Source organism: Egretta garzetta, unplaced genomic scaffold (genome assembly GCF_000687185.1).
Source record: "Egretta garzetta isolate BGI_Z169 unplaced genomic scaffold, ASM68718v1 scaffold898, whole genome shotgun sequence".
Classification (NCBI taxonomy): Eukaryota; Metazoa; Chordata; class Aves; order Pelecaniformes; family Ardeidae; genus Egretta; species Egretta garzetta.
In genome coordinates this window covers 24,170-47,599 of record NW_009260629.1, presented here as the reverse complement: position 1 = coordinate 47,599, position 23,430 = coordinate 24,170, and the positions used below count along the sequence as shown (strand labels likewise).

The 23,430-nt window shown below is 51.9% G+C and overlaps 1 protein-coding gene across 1 annotated transcript in view; it reads right to left on the bottom strand.

Annotated features, from left to right (window-relative positions):
• Positions 1-23,430, bottom strand: part of IFT172 (intraflagellar transport 172) — a 35,611-nt gene that overhangs the window by 2,625 nt on the left and 9,556 nt on the right. Inside the window, exons 10-43 of the mRNA XM_035900947.1 lie at positions 23,355-23,430; positions 21,557-21,610; positions 20,910-21,013; positions 20,152-20,237; positions 19,589-19,677; positions 18,759-18,926; positions 18,281-18,417; positions 17,341-17,448; positions 16,724-16,808; positions 16,292-16,384; positions 15,889-15,966; positions 15,272-15,520; positions 13,431-13,509; positions 12,917-13,037; positions 12,361-12,505; positions 12,210-12,305; positions 11,701-11,798; positions 10,701-10,836; positions 10,505-10,621; positions 9,758-9,900; positions 8,971-9,064; positions 8,683-8,747; positions 8,375-8,555; positions 7,731-7,840; positions 7,154-7,283; positions 6,434-6,532; positions 5,967-6,076; positions 5,398-5,461; positions 5,023-5,109; positions 4,438-4,554; positions 3,781-3,891; positions 2,875-2,994; positions 676-771; positions 1-42 (exon numbers count right to left, since the gene is read on the bottom strand). The exon at positions 1-42 is cut by the window's left edge and continues 7 nt beyond it. Coding sequence (XP_035756840.1) covers positions 1-42; positions 676-771; positions 2,875-2,994; positions 3,781-3,891; positions 4,438-4,554; positions 5,023-5,109; positions 5,398-5,461; positions 5,967-6,076; positions 6,434-6,532; positions 7,154-7,283; positions 7,731-7,840; positions 8,375-8,555; positions 8,683-8,747; positions 8,971-9,064; positions 9,758-9,900; positions 10,505-10,621; positions 10,701-10,836; positions 11,701-11,798; positions 12,210-12,305; positions 12,361-12,505; positions 12,917-13,037; positions 13,431-13,509; positions 15,272-15,520; positions 15,889-15,966; positions 16,292-16,384; positions 16,724-16,808; positions 17,341-17,448; positions 18,281-18,417; positions 18,759-18,926; positions 19,589-19,677; positions 20,152-20,237; positions 20,910-21,013; positions 21,557-21,610; positions 23,355-23,430 — 3,688 coding nt within the window. The remainder of the gene's footprint in view (positions 43-675; positions 772-2,874; positions 2,995-3,780; positions 3,892-4,437; positions 4,555-5,022; positions 5,110-5,397; positions 5,462-5,966; positions 6,077-6,433; positions 6,533-7,153; positions 7,284-7,730; positions 7,841-8,374; positions 8,556-8,682; positions 8,748-8,970; positions 9,065-9,757; positions 9,901-10,504; positions 10,622-10,700; positions 10,837-11,700; positions 11,799-12,209; positions 12,306-12,360; positions 12,506-12,916; positions 13,038-13,430; positions 13,510-15,271; positions 15,521-15,888; positions 15,967-16,291; positions 16,385-16,723; positions 16,809-17,340; positions 17,449-18,280; positions 18,418-18,758; positions 18,927-19,588; positions 19,678-20,151; positions 20,238-20,909; positions 21,014-21,556; positions 21,611-23,354) is intronic.

The window sequence follows — 23,430 nt, the reverse complement described above, 5'->3', positions numbered from 1 at the left end:
GCGGTTCAGGAAGATGAATGCCATGTTCTCCCAGCTGACTGCCTAGTGCAGAGAGACATCCCAAGTGAGACCAGGCACGGCTCTCCCGCCTGAGCGAGGGCTCTGACCAGTTTGTGCCACAACGTCTTGCTTGCAGCACGCGTAACGAAGAAGGCGAATGCACATCCTGGCGCGCCGTCCCTGAGGATTGCTTCCCAGACACGCGCTGGGACGACCAGCCCGCTGGCCACCGGCTGTCCCGCAGGACGGCGCTGGGCATTGCACAGCCAGCACCAGGCAGTGAGGGCACGCTGCTGTGCCGCCACGTGTCACTGCGCCTGGGCAGGCGGGCAGAGCCTCTGGGCTCAGGACTAAGGTCACACTGAGGTGGCTTCAAGCAAGGCAGACCAGTCAGGAGTCCTGAATCTGCACCAACAGAGCCATGCCATATAACATGGCCTCTGGCCCGCCCCTGTCCCCTTTCTAGTGCAGGTCTGCCCTCCCACCACCTACTGTCATGCCATGATGAAATACAGAGGCCAGCACGGTGTTTGAGGTGCGACTTCCAATGCCAGTGCCTGGCTACTGGTCTGCCAGTGTGGCCAGGGGAGGGCAGGGGAAGAGAAAAGCCGAGACCCCCGCGCCCAGGGCCCTCCACCCACCGCCTCAGCTGCTCTGGGGGCAGCTAGCGCTTACCTTGGCAGCTATCCCAGCTTCATAGAACGCCTTGTCTGCAGGGAGCAGCTCAGTGTGGCGCAGCAGGGAAATGGACAGCTTGGCAGCCACGGTGTCCTGCGGCCACGGGATGGTAAAGCCACAACAACAGCACAGAAAAATGAGGTTGGAAAGGATCTCGGGGATCGCACTGCCCCGGATTCCTGGCAGGGACTCTGGACCCACAGATGCCCCACACGTTTGTCTAACAATCAAACTTCAGTCCTGACCCCAAGTCCCTCACCACGTGAACACACAGGAGGACCGCCACCTGAAGATGAAGTTCTTCTGCTTTACAAACCTTGCTATTTGTTGCTAAACCCACACCCAAATGCCCACCATCACACCAGAGCTGGAAAGGCCATCCCTCCTTCACAGTCCCAAATAGACCACCCAACTCCTCAACATTCCACAGCTGTGTGGGTCTGTTCAGGTTGCCAAGGCATCAGACTTGGCTCTTTCTGACCCTTCCTTTCTGTCTGTGGGGACCAGTGACGAGTGGCGTTCCTCAGGGGTTGGTGGTGGGACCGGCACTGTTTAACATCATGGTCAGCGACATGAACAGCGGGCTTGAGCGCACCCTCAGCAAGTTTGCCGATGACACCAAGCTGTGTGGTGTGGTCGACACACTGGAGGGAAGGGATGCCATCCAGAGGGACCTTGACAGGCTTGAGAGGTGGGCCTGTGTGAACCTCAGGAAGTTCAATAAGGCCAAGTGCAAGGTCCTGCACATGGGTTGGGGCAATCCGAAGCACAGATACAGGCTGGGGAGAGAATGGATTGAGAGTAGCCCTGAGGAGAAGGTCTTGGGGGTGTTGGCTGATGAGAAGCTCAACGTGAGCCAGCAATGTGTGCTGGCAGCCCAGAAGGCCAACCGTACCCTGGGCTGCATCAAAAGAAGCGTGGCCAGCAGGGCAAGGGAGGGGATTCTGTCCCTTTACTCTGCTCTGGTGAGACCCCACCTGGAGCCCTGCGTCCAGCTCTGGGGTCCTCAGCATAAGAAGGACATGGAACTGTTGGACCAAGTCCAGAGGAGGGCTATGAAGATGATCAGAGGGCTGGAGCACCTCTCCTATGAAGACAGGCTGAGAGAGTGGGGGTTGTTCAGCCTAGAGAAAAGGCGGCTCTGGGGAGATCTTGTAGCAGCTTCCAGTACCTGAAGGAGGCCTATGGGAATGCTGGAGAGGGGCTTTTTACAAGGGCCTGTAGTGATAAGACCAGCAGTAATGGCTTTAAGCTGAAAGACATTAGATTTAGAATAGATGTAAGGAAGAAATTCTTCACTATAAGGGTGGTGAGGCACTGGACCAAGTTGCCCAGAGAAGTTGTGGATGCCCCATCCCTGGAAGTGTTCAAGGCCAGGCTGGATGGGACTTTGAGCAGCCTGGTCTAGTGGAAGGTGTCCCTGACCATGACAGGACAGTTGAAACTGGATGATCTTTAAGGTCCCTTCCAACTCAAACCATTCTATGATTCTGTATGTCTCTGGACCCCCAACATCTACACACGCAGCCATAGGGAAGCCCCAGTCTCCTCTATGACTTTTACTGGGGTCCTACCTGTGGCAACCTTTCTTCTTCACAGCCTGCTCTATCACACTCATACGGAGCTCTATCACAATCCCACAATCCCCTATGGATCAAGACTTCAGCAGGGACTTTGCTATGTATCATTGTGCAGAACAAATCCCAGTGCACATAAGACTCAAAAATACTCACAATGCCTTGTGAGGTCCAGCACACAGGTCCAGGAGCTCCCAAAGCTCCCTGGGAGGCCCAGCACACAGGCCCATGAGCTCCCAAAGCCCTCTGCAAAGCCAATCTGCTCTCAAGACCATGTGTGAAGCCCAGCAGCTCTCATGGCCCAGGACAACTGAAGAGGAAGCAATGCCTCTCCTGAGAAGACCAGATGCTGAGCATATGGATCTGCTTCCCACTGGTTTACATCTCAGCCTCAGTGGCTGGGGGCAGGTCCCACCATAAAAAGTCAGAGAAGACTATTTCCAGTTCCACCTGCTAGTGCTGGAGTCCCAGCTCACTATGGTCCCATTCCTATGCATCCATGATGTGCAAGTGATCCATGAAGTGGGATAGTGGACCATGGATAGCCCTGAACCTGCACGTCCCCACAGGGTTCTGCACTCAGGATGGTGACCTGGCAAAGGAATTTCAAAAACCTTACCAGTTGCTTCACGCCCTGAGCAGCGGAGCGGGTGGCATAGTAGTGAGAGATCAGCAGCATCGTTTCAAACTCTTCATGTGCTGGAGTATTTGCCTCACTTGACTTTACCAGGTTTTCACACTGAAGAAGAGAAAAGTAGAGTAATTGAGAACATACGAGCACAAGGGCACTCTTCATACACTTGAGTCCAGGGAAAAGTTGGGAGAGAAGGACCTGAAATATCCAGGCACCTCTGGGGACTGGAAAAGGGATGGGCCTTGGGTGCTCTGGGTCCTACAGCGTGCTGAAGGGAGGAGGCTGTGGGAGAAGGGGAGAGCCAACAGTGCTGCAGCAGTAGACAGCACTGGAAGCAGGGGTGAGTTTGGATGCACAAAGGGGGATCTGTGGATTCTGTTTGTGCTAGAGGTGGGTATTTGTGGGACAGAAACAGAGAAGAGGCAATCATGGGCTCTGGCTGAGGTATTCTGGGACAGGGAAGAAGGAGCAGAAGGCTCTAAGCATCTCTGGGGAGATGGGGAGGACTCTCATTTTCCAGGCTCAGTAGTTCTGTGTTTTCCCAGGTCCTTGCCCCACCCAGGCTGCTGAGTACGCGTGCAGGACAAAAACTGGGCATGTTGTGGTCGGCTCCCATGTCGCAGTGACACAGTGAGCTCTGCAAGTGCCACTGTCCGGACCCACTTCTAGGATTTGGCCTTAAGTGCAGGGTCATCTTCTTCCCTGACTTCTCTTGCCCAGCCATGACCACTTCACAGGATCCTGTTGTTCCCCTGCCCACATTGTGGACATCTCCACATTCCCCCTCGGCTTGTGTTCTACAGATACTGCCAACATCACCTGGCTAGAGATGGGTTCTTCCTTCTCCCTGCTAGGAGCCACCAGGCAGTGTTGGCCATGGCCTCCACTCACCAGATGGAAGAGAACATCACGCAGGTCAGCCCAGCTGGAGTAGGCCTCAGCACAATTCATGCCAGGGGCATTCACCATCTCCACGAAGAGACGCTTGTAGATGTTGAAATTCTGCAACAAAGAGGAGAGAAATCTTGAAGGAGCCAGGTGGGAGTCTGCCACATCTGGAGCTCTCCTGCTGTCAGGCACAGGCTGAGGGGCTGGCAGCTCTGCACACAGCTCCCGGCACTCACAGCTGCAGATTGCTCATTGCACGGAGCGCTACGGGGCAGGCAGGGACACGGGGACAAACGCTTAGAATCATAGAATCGCTTTGGTTGGAAAAGACCTTTAAGATCATCGAGTCCAACCGCTTCCTGCAGCCCGCACTCTCAGCGAGGCACACATGGCTCATGTTATCCTGGACTTGGTGGTTAAGGTGTTCAAACCCAACACAAATACTTAACTCCCCCCTGCTCCTTTTCCATGGAGATATGCCAGAAGATTGCCTTTAGTCCTCTAGCTGAGGAGCCCCTGGAATAACCCACAGCAGGGTTGACGTGGCTTGGGCATGTGGAACACCTGGCAATCCCAGTTCTGGACTGGAAGCCTGACTCCCGTAGCAGATCACAGTGCACTTGGGCAGCTCACAGGGGGATGTCACACTGTCTTCGTTACCTGTGGGTTGGCAGGGGCTCCGTGGTGGACGTACAGGCTCAGGGCTTTGTCCCAGCTGCCCTCCCGGATGAGGTGGGTTGCATACAGAGCTACATACTTGTGCAAGACTTTATAGTTCTGGAGAAAGCACACAGAAAGCAGTAGCACGAGATGAATGAACTGCCTGCTCGTCTCTCGGCAGGGACACCCCCCCACATCTGAATCCCCCAAGCTCATCAGAGAGAGACAGACTGCACACAGCAGACCTGGCTTTTGATTTGGGCCCCACTCGACACCTCTAATGCTAACTGTCTGATGCTGTGCACAGTACCAATTCATTCCAGCCCAAACAAACCATTTAGCTTTTCCCAATGCTCCATTAATCACAAAATTTAAACCTGATGTGCTTCTGGGTTCTAATGCTTCCCTACTAGGCCTGATTGGCCATGATGGGGACAGCGGGGAGGTGTTCTTTGAGCTGCTGCCATGACCCTCCGCGCTCCCCACAGAAATGCCTGCTTTGCCCTGCCCACTCATTCCCGCTGTCCCCGCTTCAGAGAGCCAGGACCCCATGCCTGTCTCCTGAGGGCTCACATGGGCACTCACCTGCTTAGCGGCAACCTCCAGGCACTTCTCCCATTGCTCTTGCTCTGCGTACATATCCAAAGCAGCCATGACATCTATTCCCACCAGCTGGGGATGGAAACAACTCTAAATTCCCTGTGCAGGCAAGGTTTCCTACCAGCATCAAGGCAGGCATCAGCCCACCCAGGTCTTTTCTTCACGTGCACACAGTCCCTCCCCTTCTATGGCAGCACAGCTCCAGCGTGACCCATCTGGTGTGCAGAACAATGACGCAGAGGCGCACACAGGCTCCTCACCCGCAGGCATATTCAGGCAAAAGCCCCGTAAGAAGGGCCCTAAGGATCCGCACAGATCCTGACATCAGTCCCTCCTCTGTGAGACATCCCAAATACGTACCGAATCCACCTTTCCTTGGTTCTTCAAGTACTCCTTGTAACGCTGGTCCACATACTCCTCTGACCTGCTGGGTAGAAAGTGTCTCAGTAGGCAGCAAGACCAAGAGTGTCTGGCACCAGTGCAGAGGCCGCATTCAACTTTGTGTACTTTGGGAAGAAGAGGACTTGCAGTGGTGCCATGCGTTCCTGGCCTGCTGCTGCGAGCACAGGTAGAAGGGGAAGGAAAGGATCTGGGCAGCTCTTTGCAATACGATGTGTGGGGAGAGAAAGGCATCACAGGCCTCTCAGAAGGAAATGCACACAGAATTACGCCAAGGGAAGGGGGGACGGGGATAGGGATGGGACAAAAGGGGATAATAATTTCCACGGGATGCGTGGCAACAGAAGAGTGTCAGGATGGTAAATGGCTTGGGAAGGGCAGCTGTGAAGAATGTGCCCTGCCGAGCCTGGAAAGGCCACTGTGGGGAGAATCCAGGGAACCTGGGGGCAGCAGGACAGGACAGGACAAGGGACCATCTGGGGGTGGGAGAGGGAGCAGGGAGACTATAATTTGAGAAGTTCAGGGCATACCTGGGGTCCAACTCCTTAGCGACGCGCTTGGCTTTGCTCCATTCCTCCCCTTCAATGAAGGCATCGATAGCTTCTTGGATGAGGTCCAAGTTGAGGTAGAGTTCAGCTGCCTGCAGGGCCAGGGACAGTCCCACGGGAGATGAAACACAAAAGGCACCCTGCAGCCCAGGCTGGAGCTGGTGCTGCTAGCAGTGACCAGCACACAGCAACAACAGAAAGTCTGTTCCCAAAAGATAACCCCCTTCTCTGCTTCCTGCCTCCTCCCAAGGCCTGGCTCTCTCACGCTATTCCAGGGCTTTATCCGTTCCCCTCCTCCCTCCTCCTTGAGGACTCTGTGCTGCCTAACTCTGGATGGGGCCATCCACCCATCACCCCAGGATGCCACTTGGCCTCCCTCCCTTGGGTAGAGCTCTCCCTTCCTATGTCACTGCTTCTTCAGTAGTCTGGGGGCAGGAGCCAGCCCTCACCGCGCTGTATTTCTTCATGGCCACCAGCTGAGGAGCCACAGTCCGCGTCACCTCCATGCTCTGCGACTGACCCAAGAATTTAATGGCCAACTCGGCAGCCTGTGAAGAGAAATTGTCAGCAGCGCAAGTGATAAGAGCTGTTTGAGAGAGGGATGAAGCTGGGAAGAGCTCAGTCCTAGCTAAAAGACTGGACGTCGGGAGCGCTTGAACTATGGGGGAAAGGGAGAAGAAATGACACCCTGCTTCAGCAATTCAGAGAAGCAAAGCCCAACTACTTCCACACATGGGAGAAGATCAGATAAGGACATAATTGCTGTTGACGTTGTTACAAGGGCACAGGCACAAGTGAAAAGGATGAACAAGGACACAACCCAAAGGCTGGTGCACATGGGCCAGGAGAAGAAGCAAGGGTGCTCATCTAGCCAACGTCTAAGTCATAAAGTCCAGCTCTTCAGTGCACAGAGATATGGCCACAAAGATGCTGGCTTGCTGCTGGAAGTGGTGCCACAGCAAGGATGTCAGCACCGTGCAGGATAAGCACACAGCCCATCATGGCTCAAGAGAATGGCCATGAAGGCTTTTAGACCCTGCGGTCCCTGGAGCCTGCAGATCCTCTCTTGTGCCCTGCAGTGACTGAGGTATCTCTGGGATGCACTGCAGGCTGTGGGAAACCTCCTAGGCAGCAGAGCAGATTAAGGGAATCATAGGCCCTGACTGTACCTTCAGCAAGCACTTCTCCATCAGAACACTGTTGCTGGGATCCTGCACCTTCAGATAGCAGTCCACTGCCTTGGCGTATTCCCCAGCCTGCTCCCACTCCCGCGCCTGCTCCAGCAGCCCTTCTGTTCCTCTGTAGGGAGGAATGCAGGCTGTGAGCAAGACTGGGATGCTGCCACAGCGATCCCGCAGATGGTGTGTAGGGCATGGGCAGGGAGGTGCAAGTCAGGGACCTCAGAGAGGGCTGAGCGTGTGATGAGGCAGGCACACAGGCCAATGCTGAGGAGATAATTGATTCAGGACCATGAGAAGATGCACTAGTGGTAGAGAAGACCTGGGAGATCTGTAAGTGGCAAGAAGACATCTGGGAGACCTTGGATGGCAAGAATAAGCCTGGAATCTCCAAGAGCAGGGAGGAAGGATGTTAGGAAACCTCTGCAGGAGGAAGTCCAGAGTCCTCAAGAAGGGAACAACTGCATGCCAGGGATCTGGTCAGGCTGTCTCTGTAAGGCATCATCACAACGGCCTGGGGGAAGACCTGCCTGTCTGTTCCCTGCAGCCTGACCACAGCATTCCTTACCTGGAGCCCTTCTTGGCAGCCTCCCTGCCACACTCCTCCTGTAACTCTTCCAGCCGACCAGGCACGTATTCCTTGCAGATCCGCAGTGCCTCACTCCACATGCCAGCCTCCTGCACAAGCACAACGGGGAGGAGAAATTTCACCAGTTCACCAGGATCCCCCCACTCCTGGCGTCACATAACACATCTAGCCTCTCATGTCATCTTGCCAGAGGACCAACTGGAAGAAACAACCACAGCAGCACCATCCAATTCCTCCCTCCCCCAAAATGGCACTGGCATCTATCCATTCACACAGGCTACCTCAGGGAAAAGTGCTCATCCGTTCTAGCTACCTCTGTGGAGTGGGCACTTCCAGTCTCCAAAAGCACACACTCATGCTGCCCCTGAGGACACCCATCGCCTTCTGGCAGGATACTTCCCCCCAGAGCTGCGAGAGCTAAGCTATGCCATGAAATCTCCACCGGTTTGGTCTTCTGAGGGCAAGCCAGAATTAAGTTCTGCTAGGAAGCACCTGGGTAAATGGCCTCTCTTTGGCTACTAAGCTGGTGGTGAGAGCTGGGAGAGGGATGTCACTCCTCCTCCATCCAAACGGGGTTCTCGACCAGGGAGGCAGGCAATGATGTTGCTACAGACCACGCTTACCTTGTAGTACTTTATTGCCAGCTCAGGTCTCTGCGCTCGCAGGAGGAAGGCCTCTGCCTTCTGGAACTCTCTCTGCTCAAAGGCGAAACGTGCCTGTCCCACAAGCACATCAGCCACGCTGTCTGGGTCATGAGCCTCAGCTACACGCTGTGCAGCATCCCAGTTCTGGTTATGCACAAACCTAGGGGAGCCAAGATGACAGGTAACAAGAGGGGCAGCAGGGAGCAGACCAATGCTGGAGAAGCAACCAGGCCGGCATCGTACGGGGAGAGGAGATGCAGCAGGCCAGGATGGCAAAGGACACCTACATCAGCACTGCCTCCTTGGGTTTCCCAGCTTTAATAAACTCTCCTTCAGCCTCTTCAAATTTGCCCTAGGAGAGACAAAAGAACTTGCTTGCATGCCTTCCTGCCCTGATACCGCCGCACGACCTCCTCTGCTAAGGCAGAGAGGATTTATGAGACAAAGACGTGTGCGAAGCCTGGGGCTGCAAGCATGGAGCGTTTTGGGCAAGCAGTGATGGCAGCCATCAAACAGCCTGTTGTAGTTATTTGAGTGACCAGGGAACTCCCACCTATTCCAGGGCATAAAATTACCTCATCTTCTAGGAACATGGCATACTTCAAGTGGATCTCTGGCATCTTCTGCTTCATGGAGAGGCGGGCCAGTTCAAAAGCAAATTCAAAGACCCTACAATGAAAGAGCAAATGGGGTGTGAGCAGGACTATGTGCTATGAGGGCAATGCCTTCATCAAGAGCAAGACATCAAAGAGAGCACAAGACACTGGGAGAGGACAGAAGAGAACACAGAGGGTCCCAAGTGAATGGGCACTGCCCATGCCTCCTGTTCCTGACTGGAGAACAGGAGCTTTTAGAGCACCCACAAAGGAAATTCAGCTCCTTCACACTTGCTGTGAGTGCCAGAGGCCCCTGGTTAAACCCTAAGCGGAGGTCCCAGGAGCCCAGTGACATGGGAGAGCTGGAGGAGAGCAGCAGTGAATGGCACGCAGTTGGGTGGCTGGCCAGGTGCAGAGTGGGGCCAAGACCCTTCTGGCAGGCAGCGACTTACGGTGACACGAGGAATAACCTCCTCCACCATTCAGAGGCTCTCCCAGAGCCACCCTGCCCAGCCAAACAGGCAAATGGCTTCTGCCTGCCCAGCTCTGACTTGACATTTGAGAGACTTACAGGTGGAGAGGAAGCGGGATGTGTCAAGGAAGCAGAATGCCCGTGTGAAGAAGCACGGGGCGGGAGGAGACATGGGGGAAGACATGCCGTATCCCGGACCCACAGCTATTATGTGCATACAGTTATCTTGGGCCACCCCTTTTTTCTCAGGTCAGGCAGATGGGAGAGAAGCGCTGGGCTAATAGACTTGCTTACCCGCTGTCTGCTGCATGGTCTATGGCCATCTCCAGAAGTCCAAATTTACTGAGGAGTTTCACAGCTGCCTCTCCACCCAGGCTCTTTGCCCACATATAGGCCACGTGCTTATGGGAGTTTGCTCCCCCATGTGCCTTGGCCACCTATCCAAAGGAAAAAAAGTGGAAGAGCCCAATGCATCCACTTCACCTTCAGGAGGCTGAGCCAGGACTCCCCTCTCACGTAATGCCTGTTATCACAAGGGAGCACCAAACCCAACTGTCCCCCCCTGAGGAACCCTTCTGTAGCCACCAGTCCTCAGGACTGGGGAGAGTGAGACAAAGGCTCATAGGGCAGAGCAGAGAAGAGGCTGCTGCCTCCGCAGCACGGCCCATACTGCTGTTAGGTCAGCAGAAGTGACCCCTGGCAATCTGTGCCTGCACTGGAGGGGAGCAGTGTGGCGGGGGGCTGCTACAGAGCGGCTATGGGCAGAGCAGCGCCCACAACACGGTGCAGTGGTCAGGAGCAGAGCAGTGCCTGGAGGAAGGCAGCGCTGCAGAGTGGCTAGGGGTCAAGCTCGGCTTTTGGGGTGCAATGCTGCAGAGCAGCAGGCACAAGGGCCTCCAGTGCTGTGCCATGTGCTGAAGCTAGGTAGTGTGTGCCAAGTCTTCAAGCTGTGAGGTGAATAGAGACAGGGCAGTTCCTACCAGGATCCTGCAGGCAAAGCCCGATCCCCGCACAGTGGGATAGCTGCAAAGCGGTTATTACCCTGTAAGCTTCCTCCCACATGTCATTTACTCTGTACATGTTTACTGTGGCCTTCCAGTCCTTAGCTTCTAGGTAGTGGTACTCAGCCTCCTGTAAGCGTCCCTCTGCCTCCAGCTCCTGCGATTACAGGCAATGAATTAGTGACACTCTTGTCCCTGCTTGGCCTAGTCGGTCCCCTGCCAGGAGATGCGCTCACCTTGCCCAGGTGCAGGTGGGTGTCGCTGAGCAAGTCCTTGTGGTACTTGGCCACTAGGCAAACCATCTCATCATACATCTTACACTTCTTGTACATGGTGATGGCCAAATCAGGTTCATTCACAGTGATGTACAGCCTGGGAAGACAAGCACATTCAGGTGGCTCAGCTGAGACCAGTCCCTGCAGCCTCTCTGCACCCTGCCCAGCTGCAAGCAGATCCTGGGCACCCTGCCAAAAGGCACGACTGGTGTGCAGCCCGACTGCTGCGGGCAGCAAGGCTGAACGCTGCTTAGGTAGAGCCCTTCTGTGATGCCACCACCAGCTGCCCTCGGGCAAAGTTATTCCCTCCATCCTCACTGGTCAGCCTGAGTTCTGACTTGGAGGAAGCCACTGGGCTTCTGTGACCTGTTCTCATCTTGGCCTCCAGCCTGAGGCTGTCAGTCCTGTTGGGATGGTAACGTGACAATGTCAGCTCAACTTACTCATATCGGCCAGCAGAAAGATTAAACCCAATGCGGCCTCACCAGCTGTAACGCCCCCCTCCATCCTTGAGGGGGGTACTGTGGCATCAGATACACAGCTGCTTCTGGCCCTACGCCTACTAACCTTACTGCGTTGCTATTAACCTGGAATTGCCAAATTAGTAACCTGGATGGGCAACACTCCACTTCTCATATCTCATCCTCAGTGACCATGACAGATCAGAAGTAGCTCTCTGCAGTGGAGAAAAGCCTCACCATGTTTCCTCTGCTACATCAGGCAGCTGCACCCCACCTGGACCTCCTTTCTGTCCTGGTGGGCAAAGATGCCTTAACAGCCGGTGACTTTTCTTCCTAGGAACTCTGAAATATCAGTTCTAGGTCTTCACGTGAGGAGAGAGTACCTCTGACTTTTCAAGCCCTAGTCCCAAACTCTGCTCCCACCCCAGGAAAGGGCTTCTCCTTACAACAGCCATTTTTTCAGGGCTCATTCTTGGACCAATACCGAGGAAGATGCTCACCTCTCTGCTTCTTTGTACTTGCCCTGCTTCTCCATCTCTTGGGCCTGGGTTACATAGAGCACAGACACATCTTCCTGACTCATACACTTGATTGCCAGCTGCCAAAAGGAACACACATGGGAGAAACTAGAGCACACTGCACAGCGGTTTCCTGATACATGGTAGCAAAGGAGAAGGGAAAACTCAACTTCCTTCCCATTACAAACAGCCATACATGCTACATGCTCTGCGGAGGGCAGGCAGCCATTTGTCACTGTGATCAAGCACACAGGACCAACCCCCTGGGAGAGCACTACATGTCACAGGTGCCCCACACGGGGTTGCTGAAGTAAAGATGGGCACAGACAGGATGCGAATTCCAGGGACTGACTTCTTGCTAGCTACTGGGTGGCCCTACAGACATCTTTGGGAAGAGTGCTTGTCGATTGCACGAGGCACCACCACCTCCTGATGAAAGACATTTCACCGAGTGGGGTGAGGTCCCCAGAAGCTTTGGCTTCTGACTCTACCTTGTGAGCCTGCTCCCAGAGCCCAGCCTGTGTGTACATGTCAATGGCATCCTTGGTCTGGTCTCCTTTGATGTTTTTTTTAGGGAAATGACTGTACTCAGCAGTCCCGAGGGACACACAGAGCAGCAGTGACTGTGGTCTGTGGCCTCACCTGGTACTCCTGTAAAGCTGCATAGTGCTGGGCAATCTTGAGGTAATACTTGGCTGCTGTCTGTTTGTCCTGCAAGTCCAAAATGTAGATGGCCTTCTTCCACTGGCGGGCTCCCAAGGCTGCCTCAATGGCTTTAATCGAGCACCTAGCACCAAAACCATAACTCTTTACAGCCAGCCAGCAGCCATCTCCTCCGGCTGAATCAAGCCAGGGAGACCAAAGAGGTCTGCTGCTTCATTCTTCTTCCTGGGTTAGAGCAGCATAAAGGATCTGAATAACTGGCAAAGCTAAGGGGAAAGAATGAAGAACTAAGGACAGCAGGAAAGAGTAACCGGGGGTGAAAGACCTTGGGGAGATGCAGGAAGGCATCCATGGTCAGGGCCAGCAGAGACTGTGCATGACCACCAGGGGCACTGGCAAAGTGCAGTCGAGGGGGCTTACTCAGGTAAACACCCGCCGCCACCCACCCCCCCCGCCCCGATTTAAGCAAACCATAGCAACTTCACAGTTTGCAGGTTACACTGCTGCTGGTTATACAGCCATCACCTGCCCACACCTGGCTTCGATATAATGGTTAATAGCAGCATCCAGCTGTTTCTGCTGCACCAGGTGGTCTCCCCAGGCCTCCTCCAGCTTCATGACTTCTGCAGGAAACACCAGGCGAGCCAGCTCCACTGCTGCAAGGGGACATGAGAGCTGTTACGGTGAATCCAGCAAGGGAGCAGCACTGTGAGGCAAACAAGGGGCACAGAGGGAGGGGAATGGTGGCTGTCTAACCCACTCCAGCTCCAACAGGCTACCCAGCAATCTGAACCCTGTGGAGAGCTGGACCAAACCCATGCTGGTGCAATCAGCATGATCAAGGCCTTGGGACGAGGATCCTGTTCTGGGACTGTGTGAGTGCAGGTACAGCGATGTGAAAATGCATACACTGAATGAGATGATACGTGGAAGCTTCAGAGCATCTAGGCATCTCTGGGCTCCAGGGCAATAGTTCACGTCGCCACCAGGCCAAAGACCCCAGGCTCCTGCTGGGGATGGAGGGGGGAGGAATGTGTTTAGCACAGTACCTTTCAGGAAGGCGCTGCCCTTGCAATAGCACTCCAGAGCTTTCCGTGGGTTCCCAACCTTCTCAAACAGGTCTCCAGCCTAATGACAAATACAAGCTGCCAGGTTCCAGAGCCACTATTTCCCCACACCATCATGTACCCTACCAGGCCCACGTACAGAGCTTGCTGGTCCTGCCACACAGACTTCTCCATCAGCTATTCCTTCCCCACTAATCAAGAGCATGAGGATAAAGGGAACTTCTAGGAAAGACTGCATGTGCTACAACCATTGTCCTCTTTGCTGATCAACACACCCCAAGTGTTTTCTGGGACACCACCTTCTAACAAGGTAAGAGTTTTTGAGACAACCTCCCTTCTCTGCACAGTGCAGCAACAGCCTTTTCTGTGACCACAGCCCCTAGGAGCTCTGCTACGCAGAGGATCATACAGGACCCCTGAGCATGAGTAGTGAAGGGGGAAGCTCAGCCTCTTGCAGCGGAAGGTTTGTGCCCTGTAGGGAAGGGTGGCAGCCAACAGGAGGGGTGAGGCTCAAAGCCTGTAGAACTTAGAACATGATATAAAGAAGGCCATCCTGGCAGACCAAAGATTCATGATCTTCAGCATCTGAATGGTGGCAAAAGCACATGGCTAGAGAAGGATTGTAAGAACAGAGCAAGTATACACCATTATATATATATTTCCTCCATTATATCTATCTGTCTGTGACAATCCACATTACAGAAGCTTCCTGAGTTTGTGTCAGGATGCCCTGACATCACCATGTTTAATGGGTTTTGACAGACCACGATTTGTCTGGTAACCTTTTACACTTTTGGTAATAGAACATCTGGCAGCAATGCATTCCATAGTTACCCTTTCAACTGGAGGCTTAAGAAAAAGTGACAGGTTTGGAAAAATACAAAACTAAATGGTCAGAAAATGCCAAAGGTAAAATGAGACTGTGCGTATAGAACAGACCAGCAAAAAGGAGACTTTTTTCACACAACACATAATTGAGCTGGGTAACTCATGGCCAAAGTTGTAGATCAAAAGGTACAGATGGCTCAAACAACAATTTGACGAGCTCATGGAAGTAACATCCATCAAGAGCTCTTAAACATAAAAATAAACCTGTTCAGGTTCACTATAGTCTGCGAACTGCTGGCAACAATGAACGTACACTAGAGGAGGCATCGCCCTGTGTTTGCCTGCCCTGCTCTTTTACTTCCTTAAACACCTGCAAGAGGCCGCTGTTGGCGAGGACACCGAGCTGCATGCCCATCAGACTCAGCACGGCTTTCTTACATTAATGTGATTATGTGCTGTGTGAAAAACACTTTTGCTTTAAACCTGTCACCTAACAATAAGGAGTTACAGTTTTTTGTGTTATTAGACACAGAGAATAATCTCTTCCCTCCTCTATGATATTCATGGTTCCGTAGACTGTCTTCATAATCGCCTCTGGTTTTGTTCCTTAGCTTTTCCATTTAGACTATCCTTATATGAAAGCTCTACCACCATTTTTTATTCTGCTATGAGGAAGCACTGTGCATTTTCAGTGATACCAAGTTTCCTGTTTGATTCACAACTCCTTTCCTGTTGGTTCCTTCCTTCCCAAGGGCCTCCTTGACTATTACTGAACCCTCCGCTGACATGTTGCCCATGAGCTGTGATCTTTTTCCTGACAAATAACAGCAACTCTAGACCTCACCTGTGTACACTGGATGCAGTCAGGATTTCCTCCCAGATGTTAACTGCAAAGTTATCAATGCAGAATCACATCTGCTGCTTTCCAGCTCACAGATGCAGAGGAGAGGCTTTGATGCCACTAAGAAGAAAGCCCAGTGGGGTGGGCCACTCACCTGCTCATACAGTTCTCCTCTGATCAGTGCTGTGGAGACCCTGTTGATGACATCTCCATTGGTCAGGAGCTCATCCCTGCTCATGGCCAGCCGTGCTGCTTTGGCTGGCAGCCCTGCCCGCAGGTATAAGCTGATGGCTGCCAGATAGTCACCCTGTCCCTCTTGGACCTCCCCAGCCTTCTCTTCCTGCTGGGTGTCCAGCAGCCACTGGTAGTAACCCCGACGCAGCTTATCCAGCATTGGGTGTCCCTGTTGAGAAACACAGCATTGGTTGACCTGAGCAAGGCAAGATGTCCTACTCATCCTGTAGGCTCTGAGCAGCTAGTTCATGGCTCCCAGCTCCATGCTGCCCAGTTAAACTAAGCAACTGCAGTTAGCAGAGACCACAATGCCAGCCCTGTGTACCACTGCATCATCCATTCTTTTCTGAAGCCCTAGATACTCTTACAGCAGGGAGTGCTTACATCAATGCAAACTTCCCTCTGCTCGGAGCCCCTCCAAGCAAAAATGAGGTCCTGATAGGGCAGGTGAAGAGAACCCAGACCTCGAATGGACTCCCAACCAGAAGACTTATCAAGCAAGCCCAGCCCACAGTCCAGTGCAGCCATATTCTGTACCTTGGCCTCGGCAACCACAATGCATTCATCCCACATGTGCAGCTCCTGGTACATGTCCATGGCCTCCTCTGTGGCATTCTGTGTCAGAGAGCAAAGTGTCAACCTGAAGGTTCCATTTAGCAGATGCATCGCCATTGAGGTCTCACAGTGGGCAGGGTTAGATGTGCAGAAAACACTTGAAATAGTGAACCGTCCCCTTTACATGAATATACATCTTCCTTCACCCTCCTCATGCACCTCAGGGCAATCCTACACCTTGGAACAAGAAATATCTCCTTCTATTTCAGAGCAAAAACCTCTTCTCCCAAGAATAAGCAACCTCTTCCTTTTCTCTTTCACACTAGGGCACATGCTCAGAAATAAATGAGACCTTTTCTGCTCCTTGTTCCTTTACTCTACTCACTTGTTCCAGGAAGATCATCTCTGCCAGCTTGTAGTTCTTGTCTAGCATGGCCAAGCGGGCGCGCACCAGGTAATGGTCTGTACCATCCCCACCCTGCAGACAACATCAGTTAGCTCAATCAGTTTGCTGAGTGAAAGAACAGGCTCTGGAATGGTACACAGGAATGGTACAAGGAGGTGGCTGCAGGTAGGGTCTGTGTTATTGCAGAAGCTGAAGACGACAGATGAGAACCACAGAAGTGACAGGATGGGAGCAATGTGAAATGGCTAGCCAGAAGAGGGACCTGGCAGGCATGGATGAAGGATTTCATCAGCAGTTTCCACATGACCAGGTCCTGGTCTGTAGCAGGATACTGGTGGGCATGGACACAGAAGATATGCAAGTGTTTACAGGACAGCAGCTGCCCTGCACAGCAGAAAAAGTTTGACTCACATGTTCTTGAGCTGCCTGGTCAGCAATGGCATTGGTTTCATGCAGAAATCGAGCCTTTGCCATGTTGCCCAGAGCTGCAAAGCACCTGGAAAGAGCAAAGCAGTTAGTCAGTAATTGGGCTTTGTTGCTCACTTTTGGTCCAAGACAAAAAAATCAGAACCTGGGCAGCAGACCCAGCTCTGCAAGCTGGAGAGGTGAGGTAGCCCCACTTCAAGAGAAGGATTTTGCATAGACCCATGTTCAGATGTGCCCTCTAGCCCTGCCCCATAAGAGAAGCCATGGACATGAACAGTGCCCGTGCCTCACTTCCCCACACTTCAGAGACGTGCGGAGCTTGTCCATGCCTGTCAGCTCCCTGAAGCCTTGCTATACACTGCTTCGGGTTGCCATCAGCAAAAAATTACACTACAGTGATGTCCCCCTATTCCCAGTTCTAGCATTACTGTCTAGGATAAAAGGGCAAAGTCACAGTCTGGAGTAGAGAACATTTAGTTCTCCAGTGCAGTGAATCTTCCAGGCCACACAAAAAGCCATGTCTTTGGTTGACCTCCGTTTCTGTGAGGGATTCAGCAAAGAGAGTGTTTAAGCCCAAAAGATGCTATGGCTTCCTCCTGTACCTTTCCGCAATGTGCAGCTGTCTAGCTTCCAAAGCCAGTCTGCTTAGGGTCCTCCACATGGCTTCTGTCTCTGCAGACATTTCCAGTGTCTCCAAAAACGCAGTAGCCCTTGAGACAGAGATTTGCAGACTTTCAGTAACAGAATAGAAGAGCTCTCTGAGGAAAATCCTAGGCTGAGACAGGAGCTTCCCAACAAGAGCTGCACTGAAAACAAAGCAAGCTGTGTGCGACCAGTTCTGAAGAGGATTGTGTAACGCAGGGCCTGACACACAGAGAAAACGTCAGTGATCGGGGTGATCCCTATCTGGGCTAGGGTACTTCGAGGCACATGATACCAGCAGGCTGTAGCAGTGTGGGGCTAGTCCCACGTCTTGTGTCTGAAGTAAGTCCCTGGTGCAAAGTCTCTCAAGTGGTGACAGTGCGATGAACATGTGAAATGTTCTTCCCTGGTCAATTTTAAAGCCCCATAACAATAACAGCCATGCCCGGGCGGCTACCATGACTGCTTCAGCCAGTCAGTTTTCACTCTGCACAGCTCCTGAACGTTTCCAGGACGCTCTCACCATCCCTGGAGGGGCAGCAGCAAAAGTGCTTCAGTGCCACTTCCCATCTGGCTGCGAGGGAAGACACACTTATTCACAGCAGTGAAGTGAAAACTGCCCCCAGTGAATTTCTGTCCATGTCAATGGGACCAGACTGGACAGTGCCAGCCCTTGTGCCACAGAATATGAAACCACAGAGCTGTGAGGATGAGAAAGCTGAATAGTCACTCCTGAAGGATTCTGCTGTGCATTATAGCCAGGCCTGGCACCAACATCATGCTCAGAGTCTAAACTTCAAGTCTGTCGGGAAAGCTGTGCTGCTGTAGTTCATGGATTGCTGATGTCTGTTATGTGAAGCGGGCTACCTGCTGTCACCATGGGGTGTATCGAGCACTTACCTGTGGTAATCCCCATCATCAATGGCTGTTCCAAACTCTATGAGGCCTTCGTCCAGGGTGTAGGACACAACGTTCACCCCTTCAGATACTATCACTTCAGTCTTTCCATCATTCCGTTCCAAGTCTACAATATCCCCCTGGAAAGAGTACCAGCTATCAACACTCCCATGTTCTCCTAAAGGATGTGGGGCAGCAGGGATGTGAGGACAGCACTGCGACAGCTCTGCTGACTGAGTTCTGCTGAATGAGCTCACACCAAGCAGACATCACCCTTATCCCACCAGAGGGAAGGAAAAAGCCACCGAGCAGCTCCTTGCTGCATTAACTGTCTCCATGTTCTGCCAGAAATGCCTGCCACAAAGCTGACAGATGAGCTCATATTTTATCCAGGAGAAACCAGGAGTTCCCTTCTGTCTCTCTTCTGCAATACTACACTGACTATTCCCACGCATGTCAGCAAGAAGCAACAGAGTTTTACCTTCAGAGGAAACATGGTGACTCGCTCCGGAGCGTCGATGTTATACCAAATGCAGAGGCTGTTTCTGTTCTGAGCCACCACCACATCACTGCCTGGGACCCATTGCACATAGGAGCAATAGTTCAAAATGGTGGTCTTGGTGCTGCTTTCAATGTCATACAGCTGCAACTGGAAGGGGAGAGAAGAAAAAAGACTCAGCTGGGCTCACGGCCAGGCTCCTAGCTCACATGAACATAGTAGGAACCCCTGAGCAAGCATCTTGTAAACAGATATTACCAACCAGGAATCAGACTTTTTCCAAGATAAGCAACCCAAACTTTCATGCTGTTTTTTACGCACATTACTATCCAAGTCTTGAGACCTTTTTTAACCCTTGCAGTATGTTAAGCAGTGTGACCAGATCTGCTATTTGGTTGTGACTATGTTGTTTTAGAGAATTAGAGAGTTCATCTTACAGACATAAGCCAAGCTGTCTCAGAGAACACCTTTTTTTAATCTACATGTTTAAGTGCAACATTAGGGTTCTCATCTTAAGATTTACCCACTTGTCTCCATCTCACAGCAGAGAGGATCTTCATTTTCAGGTGTGATGAGATGGAGCAAGATGTCTAGTACCTAACTTCAGAATTAGCTATGACTTCAAGGTCAAGCATCCAACGCTGCTAGCTCATGCAATCTGAACATGATCTATGTTCCTCAAAGGACTGGTCAAAAACTCAGGAGTACTTCAGATGTGTTTCTCACTTCCCTCCCTCCATGCGGACCTATCTGTCTTTCCCTCTCCCCGGGCATGCCATCGTGCCACACTCCCCCAGGTGCACCCGCCTCACCCTCATCTTCTTGTCCCTGAAGAGCAGTTTGTGGCCTGTTTCATTCAGCTCCAGCCAGTCAATCTTGCTGTCGTGGCTGATAGTGCCAGCTAGTGCCTACTGTGCCCCAAGGTGCTGAACATCCAGTGCTTTCCCATGGGGACCAGGGGCCTGGGACCTAATGAGGGCAGGACCTGCTGGCAAACACCCCGTGACATGAAAAGCAGACTACAGTGACATTTTATCCTGATGCCTTATCAACAGCAGTAACTCTCTCCACCCTTCTGTGAGCGTGCACAGACCCCAGCAGTGCAGGCAGCAGTACAGTCACGCTGAACTGCACAGGCTCTCAGGTCCAGGACACAGTCACAGCCACCCCACAGCCGCGTCCACGCCAGATGGCCAACCTGCTAAAAGCAGGGCCGCCTCATCTGCAGGCAGAGTGATTGCGAGGGGGGGCTTCAGGAATCTGCTGCTTGTCAGAGTGAATGCAAAGGGGGCCTTCAGGGATATGCTGCCTGGCACAGAAAATGCAAAGGAATCGGGAAGGCTGGCAAAATACAGGCGGGGAGGTTTACATTCACCTGTTGATATAGTCTTGATGTCTATCAGATAGGCCAGTCTCTTGTTCTCCTCCACACCTCTCTGCCGTCTCTCATTGATGCGGACACTATTATTTGAAGGGAATGACGACTGTTACCTTTACTGCTCTCTACATTCACAGGACGGAATCATGTAGTCCCTCCCAGAGTTGCCTGCAGTTTCCCCAAGCACAGGGAGCCCCTTTGCAGTTCTCTGACCTGTGCCTCTCACACAGTACCTATGGCTGCCTCAAATGAGAACAAGCCTTTCTGATTCATGACCTCGTTCCAGAAGCTGCCCCTCTGGAACCAGGGTCACAAACAGCAAATTAGTTACGCTGCTTCCACCTCCAAGCAGCCCATGATCCTTCCTCCTCACGAATCAGAAAGTGGAGCATGGTACTCCAGAGGGACAGAGGAGGTCCTAATGCATCTAGAGTCCCAGATAAGGCTGTACTAGGAGCAGCTGGACGCAGAGATGCCCGAGTACATCCACAGGAGGTCCCTCTTCAGCAATAGTCAAGTCAGGCTTTGATAAGCACATATCAGAGGAAAATGCTCTCTTATGCTTCTAAAACTTTACAACCATTAAGTGTAACCGAGCAATTAAACCCCACCATTGGTCACTGTCAGAAACAGATGACTCAGGTCCCAGTGTCTGGGGGCTGTGCTCTACAGAGTGGGACACCACCACATACATATATCTGAGGTGACTCTCTCAAAATGCCTGTGCTGGCCACACAGGCAGGTGGGACATTTACCTGACAAGATGAGGGTTCATAAACTCTGTGCGGACAGACCCCAGGATGTCATTGCTTCCATATTCCACCAGTGTCAGCTCTCCAGCATTAAAGATCATGCAGACCTGAAGGCGAGAGGGGAATACACTTGCAGAAAAGCCAGATAAGCACACACACCTACCAGTGAGGTGTGCAGAAAAGAACTCTGCTGCACACAAGTCTAAATGCAAACCCTCTGGGATGAGTAAGGAATGGTCCTTGGCTTCCTGTTGTGACTGCCAGCTTTTCCTCAGAGCTGGGGATTTTAGTTCAGGGCCTGTCAGTCCTGCAGGAGCCAAGCTGTCACCCTGACAGCCGTAAGCTCAACCTCTAACACCCTCTCTGACCATTGCTCTTCTATTGCTCCTGTCTCCTATAGGGTTGTGACTTTACAACTTGACAGTCCACACACTGAGTTTGTTCTGTACCTGGCGTGTGGAAAAGGCAAGCATGGGGAGGATCTGCATGGAGAGGGTAAGTCCTGGCAACTGCTGAGAAACAGCAGGTTTGGGTTTTGGGTTATGTTCTGGATTTTTTTTTTCCCCAGAAGTGCAGCTGATGCTTTTTCTGCCGGTGCATACACCGCTTCACTCACCATTCATGGTAGCATCCTGTCCCATCCAACTTACGTTCTCATTGTCAAAGAAGAACTTCTCATTCCCTCCAGATCCTTGCCAGGCTACCTACAAAGCAACAGCATGGAGTGAGCAAATGCCAGGCTGACAGCTCCTGCAAGGGACCAGTTTGCAGGCATTGTGGTCTACTGTCCAGCTCCCAACTCCCACATCAGACAGCAAGAATGACACTACAGAAGGGATCATGGTCCAGCACTTCAGCTGTCAACACTGTTGTCTAGTCATTCCTATCTTGCAAGTTCCTCACTCCCCTCTCCTTTTTTTAACCTCTGCTTCAGACTCCTGTTCTCTTTGTGTAGTATCTCATTGCCTTCTGGACAAGAGGTCTTTATGTGACCAATGTACTCCCTCCAGCCTATTCTTTCACAGGCTGTTCTCTGCCTTCCTCAAACTAACTTTATTCAAAAAAGCACCCCCGACAGCCTCTTTGCCTCTGTAACTCTTCTCCACAGATTCCGTGCTACCACTGGTGGGGGAAGAATCTCCACACCACACGTAGCTGAAACCCTTCTTTTTGGGGGTCACGCTAGCAATGACTAATCAGCATAGTGCCAGTGGGGGACCAGCTGATTTGGCATTTGAGAAGAGCACTGGATAATGCAATAGTTACTGTGATGACAACAGCCAAGTGGTCAGAGAGGCAGAAGACCGAAAGCCAAGGCTGTAGCTGTCCTTCTCCCTCCTTGAGCAAGAGCTCCAAGTCACTACAACAAAACCCCAGTGAGACAGCAAGATGGTAAATGCCTGTGCACAGCCCTATTCTTCATAGGAAGCGTGTATAGCTGTGCAACTGAAAGAAGAACCCCTCTGTGCAGTATTATGTGGAAAAACCTGGGAGGTTCTGTCTGGACAGATTTTCAGTTGGACTACCAAGCATCAGGATCCTCCAACTCAAATCTGTAGTCAGGAGCTCCTGCTCCCAGCTAGATTGATTAGCGCACCATTACCCTGATTAAAAGCATATGATACTTGTGTGAACAAAGCAAATACATCCTGAGGTCTATCAATATTTCTGTCAGACAATAACCTACTGCCCACGTTCTCCAGGCTTGGCACACAGGCTCAGCACTCTGTGCACCGTGAGGCTCAGGGTATGGACGGTTCTTTATGAACTGTTCCGTACCAGAAATGGCACTGGCATAAGCTGCAGTACTGCAGTCATGAACGCTTTTTCTGACCTTTTTTTTTTTGAAAAAATGCACTGAGATTCCTACATTCACATTTGCAATGTACATACGCACAGAGTCCAGTTTCAGGCCCCTCAGTACAAGAAAGACTTGGTAAACTGAATCAAGTTCAGCAGAGTGCCATCAAGACGGTTGGGGCTGAAGCCCTTGCACTACAAAGACAGGCTGAAGGAATTGGGCTTCTTCAGCCTGCAGAAGGGAAGGCTTAAGACATCTCTAATAAGGTGGTACCAGACGTTTTTTGGCAGATGCACAGTGAAAGGGTGAGACACAGTCATAAATTAAAACGGAGATTCCAATGAGACTTAGGAATAAAGCTTTCCCCCATGAGGACAGTAAAGCATTAGAACAGCGGACCAGAGAAACTGTGGGATCTCCATCCTTGAAGGTTTTAAAGACCAACCTGGATGAAGCCCTGAGCAACCACATGTGAATTTAATGCTTTGGGTAGGACTTTTGGTAAGAGACCTCCCAAGGTCCCTTCCTACCTGAAATATTCTACGATTCTTTGAACAGAAATGTATTGTTCCCATGCAGAAAACATAGTCTTTGAGTTACAAAGCTAAGCATTTGACATGCAGGAAATGCCACGGATTTTCCAGTACCTCACTGAGCTTGTTGGAGCTGATGTCACCCAGCAGTAACGTGTCTGAGGTATGGGCCACCAGATATCTGTCTTTC